This window comes from Oncorhynchus mykiss, chromosome 15 (assembly GCF_057628025.1).
Source record: "Oncorhynchus mykiss isolate SJ-2025 chromosome 15, ASM5762802v1, whole genome shotgun sequence".
In the NCBI taxonomy this organism is placed as follows: domain Eukaryota; kingdom Metazoa; phylum Chordata; class Actinopteri; order Salmoniformes; family Salmonidae; genus Oncorhynchus; species Oncorhynchus mykiss.
In genome coordinates this window covers 7,402,712-7,430,553 of record NC_143036.1, presented here as the reverse complement: position 1 = coordinate 7,430,553, position 27,842 = coordinate 7,402,712, and the positions used below count along the sequence as shown (strand labels likewise).

The window sequence follows — 27,842 nt, the reverse complement described above, 5'->3', positions numbered from 1 at the left end:
TGCTGATTTCTTGCCAGGTCACGATCGAGAAAAAAAAAGAGGTTTCTAACCTCAAGGCTAATTTCCTGGTTAAAAAAACATGGTGTGATTATGATTAGCCATACTGTATGCAATACAAGCAGAACATTATGGTTTGGTCATCTGGTCTCATGAAAAAGCCATTAGAACGCACTCACTTCAGGATTTCAGGAAAAAAGCTAAAATGGTCCATTTGGTTAAGATTGAAACCTGCTAAAATGAAATAGATTAAAATGTCCTGACTCCTCAACATTTTCCACTCACTTTGATTTGTATCAATAAAATAAAGAAAGTAATAGTGGTCCTTTTAGGTTGGCTAGGAGATGGGTAAACATTTAAAAAGGATAAAAGCAGCTGGTGAACATTTTAATTTTAATTGTGTGAATTCCTTTAAAGGGATGAGTCAATGAGTAAAGCATGTCTGGGGATAAAAAAACATGAAATGGCTGCAGATGATACAACATTTACGTCCACAATGTTCCATACCTCATAATGTAACAGTCGATTTAGAAGGAATGTTCTCAATCCTAATATCGCCCCACCCTAAACACTGGATCTCAGGACATGACATGCTTTAACTGACTGAAACCACTGCTGCTCATAATGGAAGAGGAGTTGGCAGGAGGTGAAGAAGTAATGAACTCAAGGCAACATTTCCTCTCTTATGCTTCAATTTAAAAACAGCAATAAAAATAAGGCTACCGAGGAAAAAGACTGGATCTGTTTGTCGTGGCTAAAATACACGGTTTAACTGTTCCGTCTAGCGGCTGTTATGGTGGAGCCGGATTAGCCTGGCGGCACAGACAGATCTGGGACCAGGCTAGTGCCGGATGGCCCTGAGGGGACAGCCCTAATAGTCGATGCCCTGCTCGACCTCGTTGTAGTGGGCCACGTCGCTGTAGTCGTCCTCTTCATGATAAGCCACTGGGTACTCCTCCCCCTCTCCCTCGTGGAGGAACTCCTCAGCCTGATAGTCACTGTCGCTGATCTCTGAGCAGTTGGTGCCCAGGCTCCCGTCGGCATGAATGACAGGCTCGGTGGGCGAGCCGCAGTACTTGGGGTCGTACACCTGGCGTCCCAGGCCATATGCGCTCATGCCCTTCTGGGACGCTGCCTTGTTGGTGCCCATCTGCAAGGATATGGTGGAGTTGTCCACTTGCTGCACCTGCTTATTGTCGAAGATGTCACGACGTGTTCCCGGGCAGGACATACCGGCCTAGGAGAGGAGTGGAGAAGACGCGAGGACAGGGACACATTTAGGAGATTTCCAAGAAAACAGTTATAAGGCAGGAATATTGACCTGGATGGTCTTCTTCAAGACAACAATGAGTATTATGTATATCAACAATGTGATTATGGTGATGTGCAAAGTATATCTAGACTCCCCTAACTCTCTGTTACATTCCCCCGGCTATCTGTTACATTCCCCCAACTCCCTGTTAAATTCCCCCAACTCTCTGTTACATTCCCCCAACTCTCTGTTACATTCCCCCAACTCTCTGTTACATTCCCCCAACTCTCTGTTACATTCCCCCAACTCTCTGTTATATTCCCCCAACTCCCTGTTACATTCCCCCAACTCCCGGTTACATTCCCCCAACTCCCGGTTACATTCCCCCAACTCCCGGTTACATTCCCCCAACTCCCTGTTACATTCCCCCAACTCCCTGTTACATTCCCCCAACTCCCTGTTACATTCCCCCAACTCCCGGTTACATTCCCCCAACTCCTTGTTACATTCCCCCGGCTCCCTGTTACATTCCCCCAACTCCCTGTTACATTCCCCCAACTCCCTGTTACATTCCCCCAACTCATTTGAGATTGGCACTTGCTGGGTAGTTCCTTCCATTACATAGGTCCCATCATGGTTTCAAAAGGGGAAGTGGACCACTGTAAAAGCAACTGTGTGGGTTCCACCCGTAGACATACGGGTAGTGTTAAAATACATCATTGGCTTTACCTGGCTGGCTCCTTTGTTGGTGCCCATCTGCAGACTGATGGTGGTCTGATCGTAAGGCTTGTCTGTCTGGGTCTTTGGGTCGTAAAGATGTCTCCTGGTCCCGTACGCTGTCATACCAGCCTGGCTTGCACACTTGTTGGTCCCCATCTAAACACGCAGGAACATAGAACCATTAGCTGAATAGGCCTATTACAGGTGTCTGACCTCAATTACAGGTATCTGACCTCTGACCTCCATTACAGGTGTCTGACCTCCATTACAGGTGTCTGACCTCCATTACAGGTGTCTGACCTCCATTACAGGTATCTGACCTCCATTACAGGTGTCTGACCTCCATTACAGGTATCTGACCTCTGACCTCCATTACAGGTGTCTGACCTCCATTACAGGTGTCTGACCTCCATTACAGGTGTCTGACCTCCATTACAGGTATCTGACCTCCATTACAGGTGTCTGACCTCCATTACAGGTATCTGACCTCCACTACAGGTATCTGACCTCCATTACAGAGCGATTGTGCATGTATTACATTTGAAGAATCACTAAAATAAGCTACATATAAACATTCTATTATCGGGATTATTTCCACTGGCAAAATACTGAAAGGTACAACAATGAACAAAACTGACACATTGTATTGTATCGTCACATCCAGTAACAGAACAACCTATCACACATCATCCCCAGCATGTCCTACCTGCAGTCCGATGACACACTGTCCAGCCTTGATCTTCTTGTCATCAAAATGGCGTTTCTGTTTGTCTGCGTATTTTACACCAATGTCACACGATGTGTGAATGCCTTTGGTCTTTGCCTATGGAATGAGATAAGAATGTGGAAATACTGTATATTGATGCTACAAGACTCTTGGAGAGAAGGAACCCCATCAGAATGTATTGGTAACAGTTTACAGTAGCTGTCAGCAGAGAAGGAACCCCATCAGAATGTCTTGGTAACAGTTTACTGTAGCTGTCAGCAGAGAAGGAACCCCATCAGAATGTCTTGGTAACAGTTTACTGTAGCTGTCAGCAGAGAAGGAACCCCATCAGAATGTATTGGTAACACTTGACTGTAGCTGTCAGCAGAGAAGGAACCCCATCAGAATGTATTGGTAAGAGTTTACTGTAGCTGTCAGCAGAGAAGGAACCCCGTCAGAATGTATTGGTAAGAGTTTACTGTAGCTGTCAGCAGAGAAGGAACCCCATCAGAAAGTATTGGTAACAGTTTACAGTAGCTGTCAGCAGAGAAGGAACCCCATCAGAATGTATTGGTAACACTTTACTGTAGCTGTCAGCAGAGAAGGAACCCCATCAGAATGTTTTGCTAACACTTTACTGTAGCTGTCAGCAGAGAAGGAACCCCATCAGAATGTCTTGGTAACAGTTTACTGTAGCTGTCAGCAGAGAAGGAACCCCATCAGAATGTCTTGGTAACAGTTTACTGTAGCTGTCAGCAGAGAAGGAACCCCATCAGAATGTCTTGGTAACACTTTACAGTAGCTGTCAGCAGAGAAGGAACCCCATCAGAATGTATTGGTAACACTTTACAGTAGCTGTCAGCAGAGAAGGAACCTCATCAGAATGTCTTGGTAACAGTTTACTGTAGCTGTCAGCAGAGAAGGAACCCCATCAGAATGTCTTGGTAACAGTTTACTGTAGCTGTCAGCAGAGAAGGAACCCCGTCAGAATGTCTTGATAACAGTTTACAGTAGCTGTCAGCAGAGAAGGAACCCCATCAGAATGTATTGGTAACACTTTACAGTAGCTGTCAGCAGAGAAGGAACCCCATCAGAATGTTTTGGTAACACTTTACTGTAGCTGTCAGCAGAGAAGGAACCCCATCAGAATGTCTTGGTAACACTTTACAGTAGCTGTCAGCAGAGAAGGAACCCCATCAGAATGTATTGGTAACACTTTACAGTAGCTGTCAGCAGAGAAGGAACCTCATCAGAATGTCTTGGTAACAGTTTACTGTAGCTGTCAGCAGAGAAGGAACCCCATCAGAATGTCTTGGTAACAGTTTACAGTAGCTGTCAGCAGAGAAGGAACCCCATCAGAATGTATTGGTAACACTTTACAGTAGCTGTCAGCAGAGAAGGAACCCCATCAGAATGTTTTGGTAACACTTTACAGTAGCTGTCAGCAGAGAAGGAACCCCATCAGAATGTATTGGTAACAGTTTACTGTAGCTGTCAGCAGAGAAGGAACCCCATCAGAATGTATTGGTAACACTTTACAGTAGCTGTCAGCAGAGAAGGAACCCCATCAGAATGTCTTGGTAACAGTTTACTGTAGCTGTCAGCAGAGAAGGAACCCCATCAGAATGTCTTGGTAACAGTTTACTGTAGCTGTCAGCAGAGAAGGAACCCCATCAGAATGTCTTGGTAACAGTTTACTGTAGCTGTCAGCAGAGAAGGAACCCCATCAGAATGTCTTGGTAACAGTTTACTGTAGCTGTCAGCAGAGAAGGAACCCCATCAGAATGTCTTGGTAACAGTTTACTGTAGCTGTCAGCAGAGAAGGAACCCCATCAGAATGTCTTGGTAACAGTTTACTGTAGCTGTCAGCAGAGAAGGAACCCCATCAGAATGTCTTGGTAACAGTTTACTGTAGCTGTCAGCAGAGAAGGAACCCCATCAGAATGTCTTGGTAACAGTTTACTGTAGCTGTCCCAGTATACACTAATTACCATAACATGTCTTCTTGTATGTTTTAAAAAACTAAAAAGTATTATCACAGAAAACATGTAGGAAAGTCCATCCTCCCCACCCCCCTCACCATGCTGGCCAGGGAGAGCAATGTGCTCTGGACTTGGGTCATGTTGCCGTTCTCAAACAGGTCGTTGGCCTCAAAGATGTCATTAGGCTTCATGCCATAGGCCAGGATGGCTTTGATGAAGTTGCCAAGGTTCTCAAGCTGGGGGAACACAACAACATGGGTAACAGAGCTGGTACTATTCCCTATTCTATCTGACAAGACAATCCCTTCTACACTAAACCATATCTGAATGTTCTGCGATGTTACATCCTCCTGAACAGGCCCCAGAACACAGAGGGGGTGGGGAGGGGCATAGCAGGGATGGGAAGGGGCTTAGGGAAAAATATCCGAAAGTAATAACTCATTAAAGGTGTTGAGAGAAAGAGAGACAGACGGAGAGAGAAAGAGAGAGACAGACACAGAGAGAGAGAGAGAGAGACAGACAGAGAGAGAAAGAGAAAGAGAGAGAGACAGAGAGAGAGACAGAGAGAGAAAGGGAGACAGACAGAGAGAGAGAAAGAGAGACAGACAGAGAGAGAGAAAGAGAGACAGACAGACAGAGAGAGGAAGAGAGACAGACAGAGAGAGGAAGAGAGACAGACAGAGAGAGGAAGAGAGACAGACAGAGAGAGAAAGAGAGAGACAGACAGAGAGAAAGAGAGAGACAGACAGAGAGAGAAAGAGAGAGAGACAGAGCGAGAGAGCGAGAAAGCGAGACAGGGGAAGGCTTAATGAATGAATCCACTTATTCTCCAGGCAGGACATTGTAACAGGTCTTAAATGGTGTTTAATGACGTGAACAGCCACTCTATGGCTTCTGTGCTTTCTTGGGAAAAGTGTTCATATTATTATGGAAGGGTGTGAACAACACCATACACTGAGGTAACGTTTGGCGAAGACATGAGCCTGCCAGTTCAGAACATGAGCCTACCTTCTGCCAGTTCAGAACACTAGCCTACCTTCTGCCAGTTCAGAGCATGAGCCTACCTTCTGCCAGTTCAGAGCATTAGCCTACCTCGTGCCAGTTCAGAGCATTAGCCTACCTTGTGCCAGTTCAGAGCATTAGCCTACCTTGTGCCAGTTCAGAGCATTAGCCTACCTCGTGCCAGTTCAGAGCATTAGCCTACCTCGTGCCAGTTCAGAGCATTAGCCTACCTCGTGCCAGTTCAGAGCATTAGCCTACCTTGTGCCAGTTCAGAGCATTAGCCTACCTTGTGCCAGTTCAGAGCATTAGCCTACCTCGTGCCAGTTCAGAGCATTAGCCTACCTCGTGCCAGTTCAGAGCATTAGCCTACCTCGTGCCAGTTCAGAGCATTAGCCTACCTTGTGCCAGTTCAGTTGTGAGTGGTTAATTTTCTTTATCGAGCCGGGCTGCAGTTTGTTTATCAATCTGGGGGAAAGGAGTGAAGGAGTCATTCATTAAAGTACTAATGTTCATTAAAGTACTAATGTTCATTAAAGCACTCATGTTCATTAAAGTACTCATGTTCATTATTAAAGCACTCATGTTCATTAAAGCACTCATGTTCATTATTAAAGCACTCATGTTCATTAAAGTACTCATGTTCATTATTAAAGTACTCATGTTCATTATTAAAGTACTCATGTTCATTATTAAAGTGCTCATGTTCATTAAAGCACACATGTTCAATGTAAAAATGACATCTTACGACAAACTGATAGTAGTTTTAACAAGTGAATCTTGGGGAGGACAATATGTATGTGTATGGACATGTGTATCAAATATGTTTTCCACTGGAATGGGAAATAGACCAGATGCTAATCAATCTGTGGACAGTGACAGGAGTGTGATTGATTACTCATGTAAAAATCAATGTCAGTGTTTCCACCCAGCAAACATCAGCTACAGATCACAACACACACACAACACACGCACACACACACACACACACACACACACACGTCAATCCTCTGTCAGTATCAGCTCAGAAACACACACACACACACACACACACACACACACGTCAATCCTCTGTCAGTATCAGCTCAGAAACACACACACACACACACACACACACACACACACACACACACACACACACTTACTCTCCCAGGATGATTCCGTCCTTCAGACCCTTCTGGAAGTTCTCTCCTATGGCCATCCCCGTCACTTCCTCGATCCAGAACCGAAGCTCCTCCTCCTTTTGCATGTCATATTTCCCTGCGATCTGAGAACAGTCAGTGTCTTAGTAAAAGTTACTATCTTTGTAATCTTGGAACTTAAAGCCATATCCCTCATGTCCTGGCCAGATACTATGTTCAGGTCGGTCACATGAGACGGGTATCTTAGTAACAACACCTTCCCCTTTAAAAACTGTCATCAACTGTCTCATTAAATATATCCTTCCGATAGTTGTATTTCATAATTTGACAGGGTTAAGAGATGTGAAAATGTCTCAAGCTGCTTTGAACTAAGGAACTCAGACAAAAAAATCACATCTCACAGCAATAAACCCAGCAGAGAGGTCCACGTGTTACATAATCACCAGTTTCTCTCTATTCACACACGTGTCAGATCACAACAACGAACGAACGCAGGACATGCAAACACTCACCGAATCAGCTACGGGAGGGAAATATCACGCGACAGGTTTGCATGGTGTGTTTCCATAATCTACTTTATATTAGAACACCGTTTTTCCCCTTGGAGAAGAATCTGTACACTTCAGATGTCAGCTAGCCAGGCTGTTACGGTGCTGTCAGGGGCAGAGATTACGGATTTGTCCCAAATGGCACTCTATTCCCCATTTAGTGCACTTCTTTTAACCAGAGGCCTATGGGCCATTTAGTGCACTACTTTTAACCAGAGGCCTATGGTCCATTTAGTGCACTACTTTTAACCAGAGGCCTATGGTCCATTTAGTGCACTACTTTTAACAAGAGGCCTATACTCTGGGTTCGTGCCCAGGCTCTGTCGTAACCGGCCGCGACCGGGAGGTCCGTGGGGCGACGCAAAATTGGCCTAGCGTCGTCCGGGTTAGGGAGGGGTTGGCCGGTAGGGATGTCCTTGTCTCATCGCGCACCAGCGACTCCTGTGGCGGGCCGGGCACAGTGCACGCTAACCAAGGTTGCCAGGTGCACGGTGTTTCCTCCGACACGTTGGTGCGGCTGGCTTCCGGGTTGGAGGCGCGCTGTGTTAAGAAGCAGTGCGGCTTGGTTGGGTTGTGTATCGGAGGATGCATGACTTTCAACCTTCGTCTCTCCCGAGCCCGTACGGGAGTTGTAGCGATGAGACAAGATAGTAGCTACTAAACAATTTCATACCACGAAATTGGGGAGAAAAAAAGGGTAAAAAATAAAAAAAACGTTTAAAAAAAAGTAGTGCACTAAATGGACCATAGGCCTCTGGTTAAAAGTAGTGCACTAAATGGACCATAGGCCTCTGGTTAAAAGTAGTGCACTAAATGGACCATAGGCCTCTGGTTAAAAGTAGTGCACTAAATGGACCATAGGCCTCTGGTTAAAAGTAGTGCACTAAATGGACCATAGGCCTCTGGTTAAAAGTAGTGCACTAAATGGACCATAGGCCTCTGGTTAAAAGTAGTGCACTAAATGGACCATAGGCCTCTGGTTAAAAGTAGTGCACTAAATGGACCATAGGCCTCTGGTTAAAAGTAGTGCACTAAATGGACCATAGGCCTCTGGTTAAAAGTAGTGCACTAAATGGACCATAGGCCTCTGGTTAAAAGTAGTGCACTAAATGGACCATAGGCCTCTGGTTAAAAGTAGTGCACTAAATGGACCATAGGCCTCTGGTTAAAAGTAGTGCACTAAATGGACCATAGGCCTCTGGTTAAAAGTAGTGCACTAAATGGACCATAGGCCTCTGGTTAAAAGTAGTGCACTAAATGGACCATAGGCCTCTGGTTAAAAGTAGTGCACTAAATGGACCATAGGCCTCTGGTTAAAAGTAGTGCACTAAATGGACCATAGGCCTCTGGTTAAAAGTAGTGCACTATAAAAGGAATAGGGTGCCATCTGTTTGTCACATGTGCTCCCTCTCCGGCCAGGCTTGCTCGTTATGGCGCACACCTGTCACCATCGTTACGCACACTTGCGCGTCATCAGACTCACCTGGACTCCATCACTTCCCTGGTTCCTTCCCTAGGCGTCGTTGTTTCTGTTTCATGTCTGTGTGCTGTTTCTTGTTTTGGATTATGTTCCATTTATTTATTAAAACACTCCCTGAACTTGCTCCCCGACTCACAGCGCACATCGTTACACTGTTATATTCAGCCTTCAGCAGTGTGAGCATTGAGCTGTGAGGTAAGTCATCTGGTGGAGGGGTAGACTGGAGGTTTAAAGCTCAAACGTTGACATGTTGTTTTGCCAACCAGACATTTAGCAGACTGATTCATGTGATGTGGATTGGACACAACAAGGTTCTAAGAGCAAACAAGGTCCTCGGGGTTGTGGTGAATCACGCCGTAAAATGCTTTCAGATTTACATCTTGGCTTCAATAAAGTCAGTGTGAGAAAAATAAAATAGATAAACGTAATTTATGATTCTACTTCAAATGCAATTCATAGGGGAGATAATTCTGACAGTTAAATAACCCATTATGCAAGCACATTATTTATACTGAGAACAAAAGAGAAGCTGTTGACTGAAAAATCAAGGCATTTATTGACTGGTCTGATCTATCTTTTCCTGGAGTGTATTAGTCCTAAGCTATTTCCAGTATCAGGATACGATACGACACTGGTCGTTTCATTGTGTGGCCTGATGCTGTAAGGACAGTGTGTTCTCCCAGCTTCAGACATCAGCACACAGCTCTGAGAGGACGTGATTAGGGTTGAATGGAGGGATTCTGGTTACCGAGATCTACCACCCTAAACCACTCCCTTTTCACGGGATAAATAACTGAGAGAAACCGCTAAATTATTATATGAAATGTCTAAATCTGGCTTTCTCTACAGCGAGGTAGACCTACATCTTCTGCAGCATGGCCTATGCTACAGTAATATACCCATCTCCATCTGGCTTTCTCTACAGCCAGGTAGACCTACATCTTCTGCAGCAGCCTACGCTCCAGTAACATAAAGACCGAATGCACTAATTTACCCATCTCCATCTGGCTTTCTCTACAGCCAGGTAGACCTACATCTTCTGCAGCATGGCCTACGCTACAGTAATATAAAGACTGAATGCACTAATTTACCCATCTCCATCTGGCTTTCTCTACAGCCAGGTAGGCCTACATCTTCTGCAGCATGGTCTATGCTACAGTAATATACCCATCTCCCATCTGGCTTTCTCTACAGCGAGGTAGACCTACATCTTCTGCAGCATGGCCTATTCTACAGTAATATACCCATCTCCCATCTGGCTTTCTCTACAGCGAGGTAGACCTACATCTTCTGCAGCATGAACTACGCTCCAGTAATATAAAGACTGAATGCACGTCTAATTTACCCATCTCCCATCTGGCTTTCAGGGGTCACCTTGTTTTTTAATTGTAAAGATTATTATTTTTAAATTGCAGCTGCAGAGTTTTAAAACAGCCTATCACTCGAATATCTTTGCTTTAAATCAGGGGACTCCCTCGCAGTTTCTCTTTCTCCATCAACCATTCAAATTGCATCCAAAATAGATACTCCTGTTCTAGATTGATGTATAAATGCCCTAGCCTGCCTCTTTCAGGTAATATATTAAAATACATTATTAGCCTTTTATTTATCTAATGAATGATGGGTTATGGATATCACTCATCTAAGTTACAGCCTCTGCCTCTTGTGCAACACGGACAGACCTGTGCTCCACTGGCCTCTCTCCGTTAAAACAAAATGCTCCTTAGCTCTTGTAGTCCCATGCAAGGAAAAACTAGACTAGAATAGCTTGCTGGACTTTATTTTATTAGCATTTGTTATGTCAGTAGACTATTAGAAGAGGGACGCAAGCTCTTGTTTGCTGAATGTTAATTACAGCAGCCTATTGAACTCAGGGGTAGATTGAAAGAAGAGTGAATGTGGTACACCTAATAGCAGTTATTGATTCAGACCGATAACCATTCGATCTTCATGAAGACAAGTGACAAGCCTTCTGCATCTAATTCTAGTCCTATATTATTCAAGGATGTCATTAGAATGATGAATAGGACAACGAAATGTATTTCATTTAACTGTTGAAAGCGAGGAAGAAATGAAGCAACATTAGAGAGAGAGAGAGAGGAGGCAGGCTAATAACATTAGGGGAAATATTATGAAAGGTATATATGCGTCAGCCTACTAATTATGCAAATAGGCCCAATTATATTTAAAAATGTCAATCAATCTAACTAGCCTGTACGTGTAACTTTGTAGGTCGCATGAGCTGCACCAGGAACACATGTTCTCCTCTGCTTCATCATGGTTTGAACGAGGTGCCTAACTCCAGTCCTTATAATACAGTATAATACAGTACAGTATTACAGTTCGCACTCCCAAAAGATTAGCCTGCTGGAGCTAGTTTCATTTATTTACCCAAGAGAGCTTATAGCTAGCTACATCAATGGGCTTTTATATCACATATGTATTGGTCAACGAACAATCATTTGGGTTTGGGCCCATTACATGTTGTTAACGTTGAGCCAATTGAATATTGCTAACGTAGGGCCCATTAAATGTTGCTAACGTAGGGCCCATTAAATGTGGTTAACGTAGGGCTCATTAAATGTTGTTAACGTAGGGCTCATTAAATGTTGTTAACGTAGGGCTCATTCAATGTTGTTAACGTAGGGCTCATTAAAATGGTGTTAACATAGGGCTCATTAAAATGGTGTTAACATAGGGCTCATTAAAATGGTGTTAACGTAGGGCTCATTAAAATGGTGTTAACATAGGGCTCATTAAAATGGTGTTAACATAGGGCTCATTAAAATGTTAACGTAGAGCTGATTAAAATGTTGTTAACGTAGGGCTCATTAAATGTTGTTAACGTAGGGCTCATTAAATGTTGTTAACGTAGGGCTCATTAAATGTTGTTAACGTAGGGCTCATTAAATGTTGTTAACGTAGGGGTCATTAAATGTGGTTAATGTAGGGCTCATTAAATGTTGTTAACGTAGGGGTCATTAAATGTTGTTAATGTAGGGCTCATTAAATGTGGTTAACATAGGGCTCATTAAATGTTGTTAACGTAGAGCTCATTAAATGTTGTTAACGTAGGGCTCATTAAATGTGGTTAATGTAGGGCTCATTAAATGTGGTTAATGTAGGGCTCATTAAATGTTGTTAACGTAGGGCTCATTAAATGTGGTTAACGTAGGGCTCATTAAATGTGGTTAATGTAGGGCTCATTAAATGTGGTTAATGTAGGGCTCATTAAATGTGGTTAATGTAGGGCTCATTAAATGTGGTTAATGTAGGGCTCGTTAAATGTATTTAATATATGTCTCATTAGGCTCAGGTAGCACCAGCTTTGAATCTTCATGCTGATAAAAACTCTAATCAAATCATCATATTTATATGCTTTTGAATGACACTTCTGGTTTTGGTGGGAAATATGGTGTTACGCGGGATGGAACATTTGTATAATACCAGGAAGTGATGCTATTGACATCATGGATAGAAGCCATCAGAGGAAGTGATGCTATTGACATCATGGATAGTAGCCATCAGAGGAAGTGATGCTATTGACATCATGGATAGTAGCCATCAGAGGAAGTGATGCTATTGACATCATGGATAGAAGCCATCAGAGGAAGTGATGCTATTGACATCATGGATAGAAGCCATCAGAGGAAGTGATGCTATTGACATCATGGATAGAAGCCATCAGAGGAAGTGATGCTATTGACATCATGGATAGTAGCCATCAGAGGAAGTGATGCTATTGACATCATGGATAGAAGCCATCAGAGGAAGTGATGCTATTGACATTGTGGATAGTAGCCATCAGAGGAAGTGATGCTATTGACATCATGGTCATGGATAGTAGCCATCAGAGGAAGTGATGCTATTGACATCATGGATAGTAGCCATCAGAGGAAGTGATGCTATTGACATCATGGATAGAAGCCATCAGAGGAAGTGATGCTATTGACATCATGGTCATGGATAGTAGCCATCAGAGGAAGTGATGCTATTGACATCATGGATAGTAGCCATCAGAGGAAGTGATGCTATTGACATCATGGATAGTAGCCATCAGAGGAAGTGATGCTATTGACATCATGGATAGTAGCCATCAGAGGAAGTGATGCTATTGACATCATGGATAGAAGCCATCAGAGGAAGTGATGCTATTGACATTATGGATAGTAGCCATCAGAGGAAGTGATGCTATTGACATCGTGGATAGTAGCCATCAGAGGAAGTGATGCTATTGACATCGTGGATAGTAGCCATCAGAGGAAGTGATGCTATTGACATCATGGTCATGGATAGTAGCCATCAGAGGAAGTGATGCTATTGACATCATGGATAGTAGCCATCAGAGGAAGTGATGCTATTGACATCATGGATAGAAGCCATCAGAGGAAGTGATGCTATTGACATCATGGATAGTAGCCATCAGAGGAAGTGATGCTATTGACATCATGGATAGTAGCCATCAGAGGAAGTGATGCTATTGACATCATGGATAGTAGCCATCAGAGGAAGTGATGCTATTGACATCGTGGATAGTAGCCATCAGAGGAAGTGATGCTATTGACATCATGGATAGAAGCCATCAGAGGAAGTGATGCTATTGACATTATGGATAGTAGCCATCAGAGGAAGTGATGCTATTGACATCATGGATAGTAGCCATCAGAGGAAGTGATGCTATTGACATCGTGGATAGAAGCCATCAGAGGAAGTGATGCTATTGACATTATGGATAGTAGCCATCAGAGGAAGTGATGCTATTGATATTATTGATAGAAGCCATCAGAGGAAGTGATGCTATTGACATTATGGATAGTAGCCATCAGAGGAAGTGATGCTATTGACATTATGGATAGTAGCAATCCCTCTGATAAATGTTGTTTATTCCCTGTGCAGATTTACTGCTAAACGTTGTTTATTCCCTGTGCCCTATAAATGATGCTATTGACATCGTGGATAGTAGCCATCAGAGGAAGTGAATGTTACTGACATCATGGATAGAAGCCATCAGAGGAAGTGAATGCGAAGCCAATTACAGCTGCATGCTCTTCTTCTTCTCCAGCTGCTTCCGCTCTTTCTCACACACTTGTGTACACACACTGAAGACGATAAGTTAAGGGCTTGAACACATCCCCACTGGCTCCCTGGAGTGTTTACCATGCTCCATCCTTAAATGACAAGCAGCCAAACACACACCGTAGCATATACACTGACACACAATCTCATTTGTGTAAACAGATGTACAGGATCTGCTAAAAATGGTAGGCCTACATGGGGGAGAAAAAAAATATTTGTTCTGCCACTAGTGTTTCTGTGCTGTAATGTACAGTACTTCAGTGTCAATGAGTAAGTACTGTTCAGTAAATGACCCACAATTGGATTGAATAATGCCATGGAGATTTTCCAGGACTTTTGTACAATGTCAAACAAAGGGGTAAATTTAACCGTTCTTTATATGGTACTGTCAGCTGAGCAGTTGCAGTCACCCATTAGCTCACAGTCCATTATAAACAGCTCAGAGTCCACTGTAAACAGCACTTCAACATTGGCCTATGTCCTATAAACATGGCCTTTCAACGAGCACATCACAGACACTAGTCATCCACACTGAGTCAGTCAGACAGACAGACTCCTCTTTATGATCGAGTCACAGAGGAAAGAGACATCTGACCTCCACTCTTTTTTTTACACATTGTTCCTCCACAATGAACAGCTTAAACGCAGTTTATTCCCTGTGCATTCCCTGTTGTTATTTTGTCTCTCACTGTTCAAGTAAACCTACCATTAAAATTATAGACTGATCAATTCTTTGTCAGTGGACAAACGTACAAAATCAGCAGGGGATCAAATACTTTTTCCCCTCACTTTACAGGCCAGCAATGCAAACCAAGCGTTCTACTGACCGGCTGCTAATAAAAACAGTGAGGTAAACGACAGCTTTTCAGGACCACTCTGTGACACTAAAAGCCCGTAAACTTGTAGCAACCCCCCCCCCCCCCCCACACCACACCACACCACACACACACGAAAGCCTGTCAGCTGGGATGTCAAAGCAGTCAACAGAAAAACGAGCCCTCTCTGAAGCAATTGGTGAGTGTGTGTGTGTGTCCATTTCCCTCTGAAATATGATGTCAGAAAATGAGGCCCTGCTCTCAACTTAATAACAGACAAAAGGGCAAATCTTCAAATGCCCCCCCCCCATCTCGTAAGAGGACATGAGTGGTGCTCTGGCTCAATGAAAAGACTGGGAGGAAGTGGAAGGAACTTGTCCCTTCTTTCTGAACAGCTTGAGAGCACACTGTCATTTACAGGAATTCATTTGAGGCTTTTTGTGCCACTGACTGATTGCAGCTAGACATCCTACCATCACCAGAATACACACTGAGCCTCCTCAGAGAGAAATCAGGGAAGATTAGAGGAGAGATGTTGTTTTCTTCTTCAGTTCTCTCACTCTCTCTCAGCACAGCAGTCCTTCTCTAGGAATGCTGCCAGGAACCCCTCCTCACCACCCCCAACTCTGTAGCCCAAGCATTTCCCGATGACACTGCAGAAACATCTGGAAGGAGAAGATTTTGAGGTACAGAATGCCTAAGAAGTGCAACACGATCAATTCAATGTAGGATAGATACACCACTGTCGAGGCAATTGCTGTTTAAATCAGTATCCAGTTGTTACTCTCTTTTGAATTAACACGTTCTAGTCAATTCATAAAGTTTCTTACAATTAAGTGACCGTTCCCATTTATACAATATCTTATATAATTGAGGTCATCTCTAACCGGGAGCTTCACCGATAGAATGAAACCAGAACATTCGTTGACCAGAATGACTCCCACTTGATTAACCATTTGTTCAAATCACACACATGACCAAGTACTGTCCAGCTGGTTTTCATTCATATTTAACCACTATCCGTTAGCTCTGAAAACATTCAGCATAATGTGAATAGATTGGATGTGGTAGAAATGTGAAGTGAACTAGAAATGTTTATACACAATTGAAGTTAGAAGTTTACATACACTTAGGTTGGAGTCATTAAAACTTGTTTTTCAACCACTCCACAAATGTCTTGTTAACAAACTATAGTTTTGGAAAGTCGGTTAGGACATCTACTTTGTGCAGGACACAAGTCATTTTTCCAACAATTGTTTACAGACAGTTTATTTCACTTATAATTCACTGTATCACAATTCCAGGGGGTCAGAAGTTTACATACACTAAGTTGACTGTGTCTTTAAACAGCTTGGAAAATTCCAGAAAATTATGTCATGGCTTCAGAAGCTTCTGATAGGCTAATTGACATCATTTGAGTCAATTGGAGGTGTACCTGTGGATGTATTTCAAGGCCTACCTTCAAACTCAGTGCCTCTTTGCTTGACATCATGGGAAAATCAAAACAAATCAGCCAAGACCTCAGAAAAAAGATTGCAGACCTCCACAAATCTGGTTCATCCTTGGGAGCAATTTCCAAACGCCTGAAGGTACCACGTTCATCTGTACAAACAATAGTACGCAAGTATAAACAACATGGGACCACGCAGCCGTAATACCCCTCAGGAAGGAGACACGTTCTGTCTCCTAGAGATGAACGTACTTTGATGCGAAAAGTGCAAATCAATCCCAGAACAACAGCAAAGGACCTTGTGAAGATGCTGGAGGAAACAGGTACAGAAGTATCTATATCCACAGTAAAACAAGTCCTATATCAACATAACCAGAAAGGCTGCTCAGCAAAGAAGAAGTCACTGCTCCAAAACCGCCATGAAAAAGCCAGACTACAGTTTGCAACTGCACATGGTGACAAAGATCGTACTTTCTGGAGAAATGTCCTCTGGTCTGATGAAACAAAAATAGAACTGTTTTGGCCATAAAGACCATCGTTATGTTTGGAGGAAAAAGGGGGAGGCTTGCACCATCCCAACAGTGAAGCAAGGGGTGGCAGCATCATGTTGTGGGGGTGCTTTGCTGCAGGAGGCATTTCACAAAATAGATGGAGAGACAGGATTGTGTCGAGCCACAGATCTGGGGAAGGGTACCCCCAAAAAATGTCCTCCATCATTCTTAAATAGAAGTTTGGAACCACCAAGACTCATCCTAGAGCTGGCCGCCCGGCCAAACTGAACAATTGGGGGAGAAGGGCCTTGGTCAGGGAGGTGACCAAGAACCCGATTGTCCCTCTGACAGAGCGCTAGAGTTCCTCTGTGGAGATGGGAGAACCTTCCAGAAGGACAACCATTCTCTGCAGCACTCCACCGATCAGGCCTTTATGGTAGAGTGGCCAGACGGAAGCCACTCCTCAGGAAAAGGCACATGACAGCCCATTTGGAGTTTCCCAAAAGGCACTTAAAGACTATCAGACAATGAGAAACAAGATTCTCTGGCCTGATGGAACCAAGACTGAACTCTTTTGGCCTGAATGCCAAGCGTCACCTCTGGAAGAAACCTGGCACCATCACTATGGTGAAGCAAGGTGGTGGCAGCATCATGCTGTGGGGATGTCTTTCAGTGGCAGGGACTGGGAGAATAGTCAGGATCGAGGCAAAGATGAAAGGAACAAAGTACAGAGTGATCCTTGATGAAAACCTGCTCCAGAGAAAAGGTTTGCCTTCCAACAGGACAATGACCCTAAGCACACAGCTAAGACAACGCAGGGGTGGCTTCAGGACATGTCTCTGTATGTCCAGAGCCTGGACTTGAACCCAATCAAACATCTCTGGAGAGACCTGAAAATATCTGTGCAGCAACGCTCCACATCCAACCAAACAGAGCCTGGACTTGAACCCAATCAAACATCTCTGGAGAGACCTGAAAATATCTGTGCAGCGACGCTCCACATCCAACCAAACAGAGCTTGAGAGGATCTGCAGAGAAGATCGGGAGAAATTCCCCAAATACAGGTGTGTCAAGCTTGTAGACCCATACCCAAGAAGACTCGAGGCTGCCAAAGGTGCTTCAACAAAGTACTGAGTAAAGGCTCTGAATACTTATGTAAATGTAATATTTCCATTTGTTTAATTATTATAAATTAGCAAACATTTCTAAAAACCTGTTTTACTTTATCATTATGCGGTATTGTGTGTAGATAAGGATTTTTTTTTTTTAAATCCATTTTTAGAAAAATGCTGTAATGTAACAAAATGTGGAAAACGTCAAGGGGTCTGAATACTTTCCTAAAGCTGAAATGAAACCAAGCACGGACGTAAAATAACCTCACATTTAGGCACACAAGGCCAAATCTACTGCATAACCAAGTTTTTCATACCAAAAAGTAGAGCTGGGACGATACAAGCATCGTAGTAAAAGTTCAATTAAAACTAAAAGGAAACTAAAACAGGAAGAGGATTTAACTTCTTTTGGAAAACAGCCTTAATGTTGGAAAAGAAACAACATTTATCATCCTGAGTCAACACACTATTTTCACAAGCTATAAGCACAGCGGGTTTTTAAAGGACCAACGTGTTTGGTCTGCTTTGTGTTTACTTTTGTTTTTCCCATTTAAAAAAACATATATATTGCAATACTGGTATGTTCCCTGCCCTGACAAAAAAAGCCCACCAGAGTCAGTCATTTTCCATCGAGTCTTTAACTTGTTGTAATGGACAATAGTGTTATCACGAAAACATACGTGCACAAGATAATAGCATCCTTCCCCAAAGACTCATCCAAGTTGAACAAGTCAAGTTTGGTGAAAACCCCACTATTTATCTTGCTGGACTGGAATCTGAAAGTTAAAAAAAAAGCTGAACAATGGTTCAGGAAAAGGGCTCACTTCCCATTCACCCCAAAACAGCATCACTGGGCTTAATATGACAACACAAGGAATCAGAATCTCACTGTGAAAGGGAGATCCAGCCTGAACCAATGCAGGGAGGGAAATAGAATGGGAACACCCCAGCCCAGCTCTCTCTCGACCTCTCTCAACCTGTGCAGAGCACATGCTCAGATAGGGCTCAACCTGTGGGGATTCGATCTTGCAACCTTTCGGTTATAAGTCCAACGCGCTAACCACTAGGCTACCTACCTCCTAGTGGTTAGATAATAACCAACGAGTAGCAGTAGTGTAAAAACAAAGGTGGTGTACATAGTTGTACATAGTTCATGTGGCCATTTGATTAATTGTTCTGCAGTCTAATGGCTTGGGGGTAGAAGCTGTTAAGGAGCCTTTTGGTCCTGGACTTGCTCCAGTACCGCTTGCCGTGCGGTAGCAGAGAGAACAGCCTATGACTTGGGTGACTGGAGTCTTTGACTATTTTTTGGGGCCTTCCTCTGACACTGCCTAGTATATGGGTCCTGGATGGCAGGAAGCTTGGTCCCAGTAATGGACTGGGCACTAAGTGATCCTTGGTATGACCTTCTTAAAACAATCCCATATAGCTAGACAGAGTTTAGATTCTTGTGGGATAAAAACAGTTCTGTAGGAATAAGGTTTGCGCAGTAGGTCTAATACATTACCACAGTATATTGGCTACATGCCTGGCCTGCCAATATTGTTCTTCTCAGACCAGATTGTATTTCAAAACTCAAGCTTTGATAACAGAATAGATCAGTTGGTGTAGCAGTTGCGAGGCACAGTGGAGCATAAATTTAAATAATTTGCTTTTTCATTTTACTGGATGGTTCTGATGGGCATGATGGCTTCAAGAGAACGGTGAACTCAGTGGGGGGAAACGAGGTCAAATCACGGCATCAGTGATCTTCAGGTCGAAAAGTCAGAGCTTCTAGAAAGATGCCAGAGTTTACGACTTTGAATTCCGAGTTGGATGACCATTGAAAAATTATTTTTCGCAGTCGAATTTCGTTTTTCTTCAGAGTTCCCAGTTGTATTGAACGCACTGAAGTCAGAAGTCTGAGATTTCAGAGTTTCCAATTGTTTTGAATACGGCATTGGTCTCAATGGAGGGAGGGGGCAGCACAGGGTCTGCCTCTCACGGTCCCTGCTCTCCCCTCCGGATACACTGACTAGAGAGGGGACACTCGAATCGAATCACAACCACATCTGCCTCTCACGGTCCCTGCTCTCCCCTCCGGTGAGATGGACTAGAGAGGGGACACTCGAATCGAATCACAAACACATCTGCCTCTCACGGTCCCTGCTCTCCCCTCCGGTGAGGACGGACTAGAGAGGGGACACTCGAATCGAATCACAACCACATCTGCCTCTCACGGTCCCTGCTCTCCCCTCCGGTGAGATGGACTAGAGAGGGGACACTCGAATCGAATCACAAACACATCTGCCTCTCACGGTCCCTGCTCTCCCCTCCGGTGAGGACGGACTAGAGAGGGGACACTCGAATCGAATCACAAACACATCTGCCTCATGCACAAATTCATGGTTGTTCCTACGAACAGAGAACGTGAGAAACTCCTCAATATTAAAATAGACGCTATCGATCGACTTGGCTACTCATTCATTGCAGCTGCATTGCGAGTGGAAGGAGGGAGAAGCACATTTTCTAATTTTCTAATAGAGATGAATGAAACCGGTGAATAAAAACTTGAACTTGAAAAACAGCAGCTCTTTGCTGTATTCTTTCCCAGTCTCTCTCTCTCTGATCGGGGTTTGATAAAAGTTATAAAATCTCACGTAGGCTAGTATCAAACTTGGCAGTGACCAGGCTCTTGGAAGCAAGCTATAGGCACAGTGACTGGAGCCATCTGATTGGCCGGTGTAGTAGCCACACAGGATTTATCCACAGACCTCTTGGTCCACTGGGTAGGCGGAATTAGTCTTTTCAGGCTAAATTAAATAGTTCGAAACAGGAACACTTTGCCTACCCAGTGAACAGGGTTTCTGTATCTAGTACACCTATCGCCAAACAGCTCAGCACAAAAACAAAACAAAAGATAGCGCATGCAATTAGAGTTGGCTTTTCTACAGAAATGTTTGGTGTTCGACTCGGAATGCCTCGAAGACTGGTTGGTGTCCGCTGGTGACCAAACTCCTTCTGGCCTCAATGACAACTCTCTCTTTCACGTTGAAAGCACCAGATTAGGGGAAAGCTTTACCCTTAACAAGAGCAGTGTCCTCGAGAACTGGATAAATAGTTCATCTTGAAGTTCCCTCCAACTGCTGTAGACAATATGTAACAGTGTGTTCATGTGTTCCAAGGCTCCAGAGGGAATTCCTGTTCTATTTTTAAAACACTTGAGAAGTAAGATCAAGGAAACACCCGTCAGACATTTGGTCCACACTTCAACCCCCGGAGAGTTGTGGTGACCCACTGGACAGCACTTCAGGGTTGTTTGATTACTAATGATTGACATGATGATTTGAAGGACTAGATAAAGAAAATGAGCTGAGGGAAAGTAACTTTGAACACAACGACAGTTACAAAAATGCAGTTTTTTTTCTATGCCGTTTCTTCTTAATTCAAGTGTGTCCATGTTTAACTAGGCAAGTCAGTTAAGAACAAATTCTTATTTACAATGACAGCCTAACCCCATCTACGCTGGGCCAACTCCCAATCACATCCAGATGTGACACAGCCTGGATTTGAACCAGGGACTATAGTAATGCCTCTATGTACTGAGATGCAGTGCCTTAGACCGCTGCGCCACTTTCTCTCTCTCTCTGTGTGTGTGTGTGTGTGTGTGTGTGTGTGTGTGTGTGTGTGTGTGTGTGTGTGTGTGTGTGTGTGTGTGTGTGTGTGTGTGTGTGTGTGTGTGTGTGTGTGTGTGTGTGTGTGTGTGTGTGTGTGTGTGTGTGTGTGTGTGTGTGTGTGTAGTTGATTGACAGATGCTGGTCATCTTTCAAGATTAACACGTATGTACATAAGAAAACCAAGCTGCTTTTCATTTCCAGCCGTCAGAATCCACTGTATATTAACACAAGCAGCTCTCAACTAAAGCCGGTGTTGGCAGCCACCCTGGAATATACCGGAAAGCACACGATATTTCCATTTAAAATGTTTTCCCGGCTGGGCCAGCCCGGCGTTGGTTGAAATACTCTCGCTCATCTGATTTCAGTCGAGGTTTAGAAGATTACCTCACCCAAAAGCTTGTCATACCGCCGCAAACATAAACAGGGGCCACTAAGTAGTTAATAAAAGGGCCAATACAGACGTTTTTTAAAAAATCTTTTTATCTCAATATCAAATCATTTCTGGGTAAAAATAAAATACCTTACTGTGATTATTTTTGGCCATTTTAATTGAAAACAAAACTTATTTTTTCTTAGCAAAGAGTCATTTCTCAAGCAAGAACTTTGCTAGGACTGGTCTGAGGGGGAGGGGAAACTGAAAACGAGCTGTTATTGGCAGAGGTTTGGAACACTCTTTCTCATTGGCCTATTAACTCATTTACCGGCTGGTGACGTCACCAGGCAGGACAAAAGAGGCAGAGATTTCAGACAGTCTTTTCAAATAGCTCTTACACTAAAAGGTCATTATCATCATTTTCACAGTATTATTCCAACCTCGGTGTGTAAATGAATATTAAACACACAGGACATATTTGTCTGCACTGGGCCTTTGAGGAATGAGATGGTCTGGTCTCATTAAGGCAGGACAAACAGAGAGAGAGAGAGATGGTTTGAGACACAGGATTTTTTACCCTGTCTGGAACCACAGCTCAGTCAATCTGTTCTCATAATATCCCATCTTCCAATAGAGAGACTTCTCAAAAGGACAAAACTCATGGTCCAACAGAATAGAGAGAGAGAGAGAGAGAGAGAGAGAGAGAGAGAGAGAGAGAGAGAGAGAGAGAGAGAGAGAGAGAGAGAGAGAGAGAGAGAGAGAGAGAGAGAGAGAGAGAGAGAGAGAACAGGTTATTGTTACAACAGATTCATTAATAGCATGCTGGTTCCTCCAGCTTCTGTTCTGTATTCAGTCAGAGCTTGAGACATTGACATCTGCTGACGTTTGACAAACTACTGACTCAGTGTGTCAAAAGTCGACATCGAAATATGTCACTTAAAAGCTACTTCAACAAGGGTGGCGCAGTGGTTAAGGGCGCTGTACTGCAGCGCCAGCTGTGCCATCAGAGTCCCTGGGTTCTAGTGTCGTCCGGGTTAGGGAGGGCTTGGTCGGTAGGGATGTCCTTGTCTCATCGTGCACCAGCGACTCCTGTGGCGGGCCGGGCGCAGTGCGCGCTAATCAAGGTTGCCAGGTGCTCGGGCCTCCGACACATTGGTGCGGCTGGCTTCTGGGTTGGATGCACGCTGTGTTAAGCAGTGCGGCTTAGTTGGGTTGTGTATCGGAGGACGCATGACATTCAACCTTCGTCTATTCCCGAGCCCGTACGGGAGTTGTAGCGATGAGACAAGATAGTAGCTAGCTACTAAAACAATTGGATACCACAAAATTGGGGAGAAAAAAGGGTAAAAATTCAAAAAAAATAAAAATTATAAAAAGCTACTCCAACAACACTGTCGATTATCAGCTTTCTGCTAACTGACAACACACTTCCAGTATCCCAGATACTGTGTTGTTCACAAGTCATTGTCCTGGTCAATAAATTCCTTCAGCTTTGTTGAAAAGTGCCCCTTGTCTTCTCTCTTTTAACCTGATATTCTCATCATTGGCCAACAGGAAGTAGACCGTGACAGTCTGCTGATCTTTTATCTGGAGAGAACGCTTGGTTTGCTTGCTGTTGGCACCAGTGCTATCAAAGCAAACAGAGAGTGGGCAGACATAAACTGTAAACATGAGACAGTTTCACATAGGCCCATGTTTAACGTGTTAGTCGGCTATCTCCTCCGGCCTTGACTGCCTGTTTTCGATGGGAGTCATTTCCTACAGAGAGAGAGGCAACTCTTGGTAGCCTAGGAGACCAGTGTTCTATGAGCCTATGAATTCCTCTAATGATTTCCTAGTACGCTGATCGTTTCTCCCGAGCACAGCTTGACAGTATCCAGACAGCCAATTTATACAATCCACATTATTTCCAACTGTTCAATAAGTCATTTCAACTAATTACATACCCATTGAGTATACCTAGGTTTACCTTAACTGTCTAGCCTTGAATGTAGGACAGAATGTAAGGTTGGTTAATAACCTCAATATTTAGTTTTTGTTGTTGTGGTAAAATGTGTATAAAAACTACCATTGTGATCTCTCGTGCACTGTAAGTGCCTGGATCCATAACTCCATCTACACAACTTGAACATTTCTCTCACTTCTATGGGCTGTCATTGAAACACATTCAGGAGTGTGGCTTTAAACAATAATACGTTTTTGTTAAATTGACATGAATGAACCTATTCCAACATCTGACTGACAGCTGTACAGTTAATTGTTTCGGGTAATGCAAGTTCTTGTGTTGTTAGTAGAACAACTTATGTGTAAATGAAATCTGTTGTATTTAAATTAAATATGCCGTATTTATTATTATTTGTTAATTAAAATTATTTGTGTGTGTTATCTGTGATCGTTTAAGTTTGTCTTGTTTAGTTTATTAATTATTGTACCTAAACTGTATGTGTTAACATGTGTACGCTGGGCCCAGCTGTAAAAGAGACCTTGGTCAGGGCCCAGCTGTAAAAGAGACCTTGGTCAGGGCCCAGCTGTAAAAGAGACCTTGGTCAGGGCCCAGCTGTAAAAGAGACCTTGGTCAGGGTCCAGCTGTAAAAGAGACCTTGGTCAGGGCCCAGCTGTAAAAGAGACCTTGGTCAGGGCCCAGCTGTAAAAGAGACCTTGGTCAGGGCCCAGCTGTAAAAGAGACATTGGTCAGGGCCCAGCTGTAAAAGAGACCTTGGTCAGGGCCCAGCTGTAAAATAGACCTTGGTCAGGGCCCAACTGTAAAAGAGACCTTGGTCAGGGCCCAGCTGTAAAAGAGACCTTGGTCAGGGCCCAGCTGTAAAAGAGACCTTGGTCAGGGACCAGCTGTAAAAGAGACCTTGGTCAGGGCCCAGCTGTAAAAGAGACCTTGGTCAGGGCCCAACTGTAAAAGAGACCTTGGTCAGGGCCCAACTGTAAAAGAGACCTTGGTCAGGGCCCAGCTGTAAAAGAGACCTTGGTCAGGGCCCAGCTGTAAAAGAGACCTTGGTCAGGGCAAAACTGTAAAAGAGACGTTGGTCAGGGCCCAACTGTAAAAGAGACCTTGGTCAGGGCCCAACTGTAAAAGAGACCTTGGTCAGGGCCCAACTGTAAAAGAGACCTTGGTCAGGGCCCAACTGTAAAAGAGACCTTGGTCAGGGCCCAGCTGTAAAAGAGACCTTGGTCAGGGCCCAGCTGTAAAAGAGACCTTGGTCAGGGTCCAGCTGTAAAAGAGACCTTGGTCAGGGCCCAGCTGTAAAAGAGACCTTGGTCAGGGCCCAGCTGTAAACGAGACCTTGGTCAGGGCCCAGCTGTAAAAGAGACCTTGGTCAGGGCCCAGCTGTAAAAGAGACCTTGATCAGGGCCCAGCTGTAAAAGAGACCTTGGTCAGGGCCCAGCTGTAAAAGAGACCTTGGTCAGGGCCCAGCTGTAAAAGAGACCTTGGTCAGGGCCCAACTGTAAAAGAGACCTTGGTCAGGGCCCAACTGTAAAAGAGACCTTGGTCAGGGCCCAGCTGTAAAAGAGACCTTGGTCAGGGCCCAGCTGTAAAAGAGACCTTGGTCAGGGCAAAACTGTAAAAGAGACGTTGGTCAGGGCCCAACTGTAAAAGAGACCTTGGTCAGGGCCCAGCTGTAAAAGAGACCTTGGTCAGGGCCCAACTGTAAAAGAGACCTTGGTCAGGGCCCAACTTTAAAAGAGACCTTGGTCAGGGCCCAGCTGTAAAAGAGACCTTGGTCAGGGCCCAGCTGTAAAAGAGACCTTGGTCAGGGCCCAACTGTAAAAGAGACCTTGGTCAGGGCCCAACTTTAAAAGAGACCTTGGTCAGGGCCCAGCTGTAAAAGAGACCTTGGTCAGGGCCCAGCTGTAAAAGAGACCTTGGTCAGGGCCCAGCTGTAAAAGAGACCTTGGTCAGGGCCCAGCTGTAAACGAGACCTTGGTCAGGGCCCAGCTGTAAAAGAGACCTTGGTCAGGGCCCAACTGTAAAAGAGACCTTGGTCAGGGCCAAACTGTAAAAGAGACCTTGGTCAGGGCCCAGCTGTAAAAGAGACCTTGGTCAGGGCCCAACTGTAAAAGAGACCTTGGTCAGGGCCCAACTGTAAAAGAGACCTTGGTCAGGGCCCAGCTGTAAAAGAGACCTTGGTCAGGGCCCAACTGTAAAAGAGACCTTGGTCAGGGCCCAATTGTAAAAGAGACCTTGGTCATGACCCAGATGTAAAAGAGACCTTGGTCAGGGCCCAACTGTAAAAGAGACCTTGGTCAGGGCCCAACTGTAAAAGAGACCTTGGTCATGACCCAGATGTAAAAGAGACCTTGGTCAGGACCCAGCTGTAAAAGAGACCCTGGTCTCAGTCTGTGTTCCTCACTGATTTAAAGGTCTAATAATATACAGTGTTACAATGGAAAGTTATATCTGGAGTATTTCTCCTGTCTTATCCGGTGTCCTGCGTGAATTTAAGTATACTCTCTCTAATTCTCTCTTTCTCTCTCTCGGAGGACCTGAGCCCTAGGACCATGCCTCAGGACTACCTGGCCTGATGACTCCTTGCTGTCCCCAGTCCACCTGGCCGTGCTGCTGCTCCAGTTTCAACTGTTCTGCCTGCGGCTATGGAACCCTGACCTGTTCACCGGACGTGCTACCTGTCCCAGACCTGCTGTTTTCAACTCTCTAGAGACAGCAGGAGTGGTAGAGATACTCTAAATGATCGGCTATGAAAAGCCAACTGACATTTACTCCTGAGCTGCTGACCTGTTGCACCCTCTACAACCACTGTGATTATTATTATCTGACCCTGCTTGTCATCTATGAACGTTTGAACATCTTGGCCATGTTCTGTTATAATCTCCACCCGGCACAGCCAGGAGAGGACAGGCCACCCCTCATAGCCTGGTTCCTCTCTAGGTTTCTTCCTAGGTTCTGGGCTTTCTAGGGAGTTTTTCCTAGCCACCGTGCTTCTACACCTGCATTGCTTGCTGTTTGGGGTTTTAGGCTGGGTTTCTGTACAGCACTTTGAGACATCAGCTGATCTAAGAAAGCCTTCATAAATACATTTGATTGAAAGTCATAATCTCTCCCCATTGGTTGCCCAATTGAAATGTGGGGGCATAGCCTCTCCATCGCCCCCCTACGTTACTGACTCCTTAATGTCTCCCTGCTACGAACAATGAATTGACTTGGCTTCCATTCAAGCCACTTCCAGTGATTGGTTTTATTAAAATATTTCGTACATTTAGGCCTGCCTATCTAAATTGATGTGAGAGAAACTCCTGGCAAACTATTTTCTACTTTTAGTTTAAGTTTCTATGTAGCCTATCAACCACAATTGTGCATCAGCCTCGAATAAACCTCGTCTCGGAACAAATACTCATATTTTCAAATCTGCCAGTAGACCTATCCAGCCGAATAAACTAAATTCCACGATGTACGACGGCGCTTTCATATAGCAGAGTTGAACCGTTACCTGTATCCTGACCTGGCTGTAGCACGCAGCAGCAGACCGGGTTGGTTCAGCTGGTTAGTTCAAAAACGTCGATAATAAACCAAGTGGTTATTAATACCCCAAAACTAAATATTTAACTACTGGTCGGGTTCCTTACTCACTTTGCTTTTCACCTCTGCGGATAATCCGTAGGCTGGTCCCTTATTGAATGAAGTCATCTTTGTTCGAGATTTAAAAGTCAATATTCCTTGCTACAATGTAGCTGAAACGATTCCGTTCGGTTACTTTGTAACACTCAATGAACAGCGTACTTCTGGGTCCCGTTCAGTCAGTCCGAAAGAGGAGTTCAAATCCGTGCAGATGTGGTGGTGTGTGAGTACCGCAGTGTCCCGTCGGACCGAAACGTCTCCACTTCAATACCAACTTTTTATTTGTTGAAAAAATGTCGCAAGACTATTGACGGAACACTTCAGAGCCAATCAAATGAGCTGAATATACATGCCCTCTGATCATTGTTGGAGGCTGCTACTACTGCGCATTTATATAGAAGTGATTTATGCTCCTCGTTTCAACAAGAACAATCCTACATGTTATCTATTATTACT

At 44.2% G+C, this 27,842-nt stretch overlaps 1 protein-coding gene across 2 annotated transcripts; it reads right to left on the bottom strand.

The window, feature by feature from the left end:
• Positions 1 to 373: 373 nt before the first annotated feature.
• LOC110490889 (calponin-3) lies at positions 374 to 27,842 on the bottom strand. 2 transcript variants are annotated; one of them, XM_090199062.1, is made up of 7 exons: positions 27,399 to 27,842; positions 6,802 to 6,923; positions 6,058 to 6,124; positions 4,756 to 4,893; positions 2,676 to 2,792; positions 1,979 to 2,125; positions 374 to 1,234 (listed from the first exon to the last, which is right to left on the bottom strand). In XM_090199062.1, the coding sequence occupies exons 1-7, from the start codon at positions 27,453 to 27,455 to the stop codon at positions 869 to 871; spliced, it is 1,014 nt and encodes a 337-aa protein (XP_090055188.1). In that variant the 5' UTR covers positions 27,456 to 27,842; the 3' UTR covers positions 374 to 868. The 2 variants fall into 2 exon arrangements, with proteins under 2 accessions (XP_090055188.1, XP_090055189.1); XM_090199063.1 differs by lacking the exon at positions 4,756 to 4,893 and having other exon boundaries at positions 27,399 to 27,670.